Source organism: Diadema setosum, chromosome 17 (assembly GCF_964275005.1).
Source record: "Diadema setosum chromosome 17, eeDiaSeto1, whole genome shotgun sequence".
In the NCBI taxonomy this organism is placed as follows: domain Eukaryota; kingdom Metazoa; phylum Echinodermata; class Echinoidea; order Diadematoida; family Diadematidae; genus Diadema; species Diadema setosum.
The window spans coordinates 28,768,117-28,774,116 of record NC_092701.1 but is presented as its reverse complement, the minus strand read 5'-3'; the positions used below and the strand labels follow the sequence as shown (position 1 = coordinate 28,774,116).

The following is a 6,000-nucleotide window of genomic DNA, read 5'->3' as shown; positions in this document are numbered from 1 at the left end:
GTATTTGACAATATCAATAGAAAAATATTGTTACTACATTCAATGCGAAATAATGAAATGGATGCTTTCCAAAGTGCTAATTGATGGATCATTCTGGTCACCTGGTCTACGCAAGTTCATTCTTTCTTTGAACATGACTGATGAATTCCATAAATTGTTACGTCGGGTAAGCTGAAATACCTTCTCTCGCTTGAAAACTCGTGGAGTGCCTAATCAACTGAGAAAGAAGAAAGGTCATTTGTACCGATGTGCCCATGAGCTAACCCCGAACTGGCTTATTAGCCGGAGATCTTAGCATTCAGTGCAGGCATCAATGACCCAAGTTTGTGAGAAACATGGATGAGAACACTTCCACAGGCATGATTCATGACATGCTGTATATAAAGCATGGAGTTTCAACCCACAACCCAAAGCCAACTAGTAAAACATTTCTGCAAAGATTTGCTTGTATGCTAACAATTGCATGGCAAGACACATTCAACTTTTGTATATGCATGTTAGGCTTTCACAGGAAATCTATGTGGAACAGTATTTCAACAGAAACCTGCTCATAATAGGCCCCACATATCCAAACAGAATTTTATTCTTTTTTTTTTGTTGTTGCTTAGTACCTTTAATGCATTTCAATCACAAAACTGATTTCACAGAAAACATCCATGTTACAAATATGCAAAGGTTTTGACAAAGATTGCCAAGGGACCAAATTTTGATGTCTGATATTTGAAGGATTTTTTTTTTCTTTTTTTTTTTGAGCAAGAAATACCTGCTTTCTCACAATACGCCATCCCAAATAAAGCTGTAGGTGCTAGAAATTCATGGCACTCTAGTTCTTTAACAAGTGTGATTTACTGGCTGGTCAACTGTAATCCATACAAAGGGTACTACAATAATTTCAAAAGATGATAATCTATCCCAAGCAAAATATAAGCTGCTCCTGATGACAAACAAAAAATATACCAAATAAACTGGGGTATGAAATCATCAATCCTGTAATGGAAAAGAAAAAAAAAAGAAAAAACAAAAACCATGTTGAGTATGAAATCAGTGTGTCTCCATAGACACATGATCATCGAAACATGTGTGGAAGCAGGACGGCTAAACCCATCCTAGCTACACAGGCATCAAAGTCATGTAAATCCAGCTGGCTGAGTGTGAGTTCGACAATGCAGCGATTGTAATTTGTCTGCCGAGTTCCTTCACAGTACTGGGCTGCCGTCTCGCTACGCCCCATGTTGCATCATAGCACCCCCAGGACACCACAGAACTGCCTGTCCACATTGCATCGAAAGTCCGCTGTGGCATGTGTCCAGCCCTCGGCTCACAGTCCAAACTTCTCTCACAACCCTACAATCAAGTACGCTCGGCCCATGTTTATAACGCTCATCATTGATTGTACTTGCAGACATTTCTCACTCCTTACATCTTGGTGTAAAGACACCTTTGTTGTGAGTTGTTTGTATCGCTATTATAAAGCATTATTCCTTGGAGGCATCACACACCACACAGAAGTAAATACAATACTGAGATTTAACAGAAGCTCTTGATACCACAACCTTGGATTCAGTCACATGGAAGGAAAAGAAAATATCAGGTCGGGAAGGGGGGGGGGGGGATGCACAGTTTTTATAACCAAGTGCAAGAGAATGGAAGACAGAATAGACTGACATTTATTAAAGCTTTTTTTAAATCCCTTTTTAACATTTCTCTCAAGGAAGTGTAGGCCAGTTTTAGAGTGCAAATACATAGTGTCGCTTCTTCCACCTCCAGAATGTACAAGTAATCATTCCGCGATATCTCTATATTATTCATCCATCCCACAGAGTGAACCCAGTTTTATCAAAAGATAAAATCTATTTTAAATTTCCTTACCACACAAGCTGCCATACACTTAGAGTTGAAATCAACTATATACTGTATACGCCATATATTTCGCGAGTCTAAATTTTCGCGAATCGGGACTTCCCGACAATTTAGCGAGTGGTTGAATTCGCGATCGTGGAGTCTTGTACTGAACGGAGAGATTTATACCCATACGTCACATTCACACTGGCATTAGAGTCAATATTTTCGCGCGTTTTTAATTTCGCGAATAGCAGCTGATTCGCGAAATTCGCGAAAATAAAAACCTCGCGAAATATTCGGCGTATACAGTAATCAATTTTAACTCTTCATGAAACAGGGCCCTGATCAGATATTTTCCTCTTCCACTTACTTTTCCTTATCACCAACAGTGCATGAGTCAGTGCATAACTCTCTCCTACATCTGTCTATAGCTATCTCATAAAGCAAAGATCGTGAACCAGATACTATAATACATTTGCATTAATACTAAATTCCTCCACTCTGTGGGAGAATGCAGATCGAGAGAGGTGACTGAACACCACATCCTTTGTAGACTTCCCCGCAAATGCTTGTAACAGATGATCTACAACATTTCTGGTTCTAAATACAAGTTCTGCAATGCCATCTGTCACATGATATGGAAAACCTCTCATAACCCATCGAGGATGGGCTGATTTTGCTCCAGCACGAATTTCCCATAGACACCAGCCCGAGTATATTCAGCACTCGTCCTCAACGGGTTAAAAGACAAAAAGGAAAAAGTAAACAATGTGCCTCTTCCACCCTATGGAACAAAAAAAATAATGAGCAAAAAGGGAAAAAATTGACATTCACATTTCTGACATACAATTTGTAGATAAATTCAAAGGGTGTCCATGTCATTGCTGAGTAAATATGCAATACATACACAGAAGGAAAGAAAAAAAAAAAACCCTACGCTCTCAGCCGAGATGCCAGCCCACGGATGAATTGTCCTCCTCACAAGCGCTCTTAAGAGCTGTACAAGATTTCTCAGAAATCTGTTGACTTCGTTTTCAATTCTCTGCGCTCTGCACATTGCGAGGGCCACCGGTCAAAACGCTTCCATTGATAGAGCAGTTGAGGGAAACAGAACAAAAATGAAAAGTAAAACCACCCACCATATCGGTTGTGCAATGCTCATGTTTAGTAGCTTCTGTACATTCGCTCATCAGTGATGAACGTCTGGTTTTCTAATGCATAGGTCACAGCTAGGTTGAAAGGTCATCGTTTTGAATTGGACTCCACGGCTCCAATGTTAATGCATTTATGAATATATATCTATACAAAGGCAAATATATATATAATTACGGAGTTTTTTCCTGCTTTCAAGTTGCCTGGAAGGTCCAGGAAGCATGCGTCTGTGATGGCGTGGGATGGACAGCAGACACGGAAATTGTTTTTGATTTGGTTTTGAGACTATGACAGTATTAGGCCGCGCATGTCACTGGGGAATCCGACCCCCGAGAATCGTGCCAGCCTCGGCGCTGAGGTCATCAGATGGGCGCCCCATTGTCGAGCTCTTCAACGTAGGTTGAGGGGAAGTATCCAACCTGAAATGGATAGAGAAGAGATAGCACACATATCATCAAATATATAACTTTAATACCACCTCAATGTTCAAGTTTGGCAAGTTTTGCAGCAAGAATAATCACCATTTGATTTATAATGATGTCATACTGCCAAATGACACACTTACAATTCTGAGTCAAGGAGAAGTTATGCAACTCACTATTTAAATCCATGCACCTAGCTACTGCATACACATCTCATACAATGAGTTGATTTGTATGTTTAAACTGTTGCAGATGAGCTGAACGTGCTACAACATGCATTTTCCATCCATAGATACCTGCTCGAGTTTCTAACTCAAGAGTGACTAGTCTTCACTGGGTTAACAAAGACACTTGAAAATTATATACCATGCTAGAATCACATTGGGATAAATACATTCCCCTCCTTTTGTTCCTGCTTGTCTCCATGTGCTTACATATAACAAACGTATAGGAAAAATGCAGAATACATCATGCACACACAGCCTGGAAAAAAAACAAAAAAAAAAAACGGGAAGCAAAAATTTGACAAGTGTTCTAAGAGTAAGGTAATTGTTCATTTAAATAAAATCCCCCCCCCCCCCAAGAAAGATCTGATGACCCCTTACCCTGTCTCCTATGCATCCTTTCCACCAGCCGCGGTGTCCTCCAGCCTTACTGATGATTGCCACCTCCTCATTCTCCATAAGTGTCAGCTCTCGCGTGTCCCTGGCCGAGAAGTCGTACATGGCCTTGGCGTGGCCGATCACATTGTAGCGGCGATTGGTCCTCAGTCCTGTTCAGCACAAAAATGAAATTAGATCATCCAGCCGACACAAATATCGGATTTGTCTTTTGCTTTGTTTTATCACAGCTTTTTTTTTTTTTGGTCACAGTAATGTGCTTCTGGTGGCATACCTTTTGAACTTCCACTTGGGTCCAAACATAAATCTATATAATCTTTTTTTTTTTTCAATGAGTGCAATACTGCAAGAGTATCATCTCATCTCCAATAAAAAATACACAGTACTGGTTGAGGTGGGGATTCATGTTTTGAACATTCCTATTATGAGTGAGATAATGAGAAACCTCTTATGAAATATGAAAGAACATATAATTTCAAGAAGGATTCAACATTTGATGAAAATTGGTTTTCAAATGGCTGAGATATAAAAAAAAAATGATAATAATAAAAGGCGACAGGCCACGCCTTTTATTAGGATCTCTTGTTTTTGGATATCTCAGCCATTTCAAAACCGATTTCATCAAATAGACTTTTGATACCCCTTAGAATTGCATGCTCTTTGACATCTCATGGAGTGGTTTCTGAATATCTCGCAAAACGTTAAAAGCTAAATCCTCACCTCGACCAGAACTGTACACACCCTTTAAAGGGTGTGTACAGTTCTGGTCAAGGTGAGGATTTAGCATTTAACGTTTTGCGAGATATTCAGAAACCACTCTATGAGATGTCAAAGAGCATGCAATTCTAAGGGGTATCAAAAGTTTATTTGATGAAAATCGGTTTTGAAATGGCTGAGATATCAAAAAACAAGGAGAAACAAAGAGATCCTAATAAAGTTGTGGCCTGTCACCTTTTATTATTATCACTTTTTTGGATATCTCAGCCATTTGAAAACCAATTTTCATCAAATAAACGTTGAATCCTTCTTAAAATTACATGCTCTTTCATATTTCATAAGAGGTTTCTCATTATCTCACTTAAGAATGTTCAAAACATGAATCCCCACCTCAACCACTACTGTACAGTCCCTTTAATACATCTATAAAGTATTTAGTCAGTGTACACCAGTAGGTCATTCCACATACAAAAGGCAACATAAGGCAGCCCAAAAGACATACCTAATCACTTTGAAGGGCAATGTTACATGTACATATGCACACTGTGTATTATCTGCTCTGCTTTCTTACCATTCTCTGGCACAGTGGCCACTGTACGTAGGGGCTTTCTAAGGTAGGCATCTAGCCCCTTGAAGACATTTACGAGGCTGTTGGTACTGTAGTGACTGATCATGTCCTTTTCGTTCAAAAAAAAAAAAAAAGGAAGAAAAAAAAGGAGAAGAAGTTACAATCAAATCATTCACTAATTACAACATTTCAACTTGTGGAATGTAATTTGAAATAGGAAAGTTTTCCTGTGATGAGATAGCACTTTTAAAGTGGCACAACCAAACTGAGCCCAATAACAACACAGCAAGCACTGCTTTAATACATAACTTTTTTACGATGTATGATTCATCTTATCAGGAATAAAAGGCATTTCTTTCATCACATAAATTTCTTCAATTGAAAGATACATGTACTGCCTAAAAAATGCAGATGCTCCCAATAGAAAGGTTTTCTAAACACATTTTCTAAGGATATCACGGCTGTGGCAACAAGTTCTAAGCCAGTTATCAGAAAAGAAACCCTGCTTGACGTTCAAAAAAAATAAAATATTGGCAGAACCTTGATAGGGTTGCCTGAAAGCCCTCCCTGACAGCACTATCAAATTAGTATGAGTTTCCTGGCTGCTTGCACAAACTGCATATCTTTCAAAGTAACATTAACACACCATGATGTATTTAAAACAAAGGTATTGTACCTT

General features: G+C 39.0%; 1 protein-coding gene across 1 annotated transcript in view; it reads right to left on the bottom strand.

Annotated features, from left to right (window-relative positions):
- Positions 1-1,507: 1,507 nt before the first annotated feature.
- LOC140240457 (guanine nucleotide exchange factor VAV2-like) overlaps positions 1,508-6,000 on the bottom strand; it is a 105,337-nt gene continuing 100,844 nt past the window's right edge. The window contains exons 22-24 of the mRNA XM_072320227.1: positions 5,325-5,430; positions 4,022-4,188; positions 1,508-3,413 (exon numbers count right to left, since the gene is read on the bottom strand). Of these exons, the coding sequence (XP_072176328.1) occupies positions 3,357-3,413; positions 4,022-4,188; positions 5,325-5,430 (330 nt within the window). The 3' untranslated portion in view covers positions 1,508-3,356. The remainder of the gene's footprint in view (positions 3,414-4,021; positions 4,189-5,324; positions 5,431-6,000) is intronic.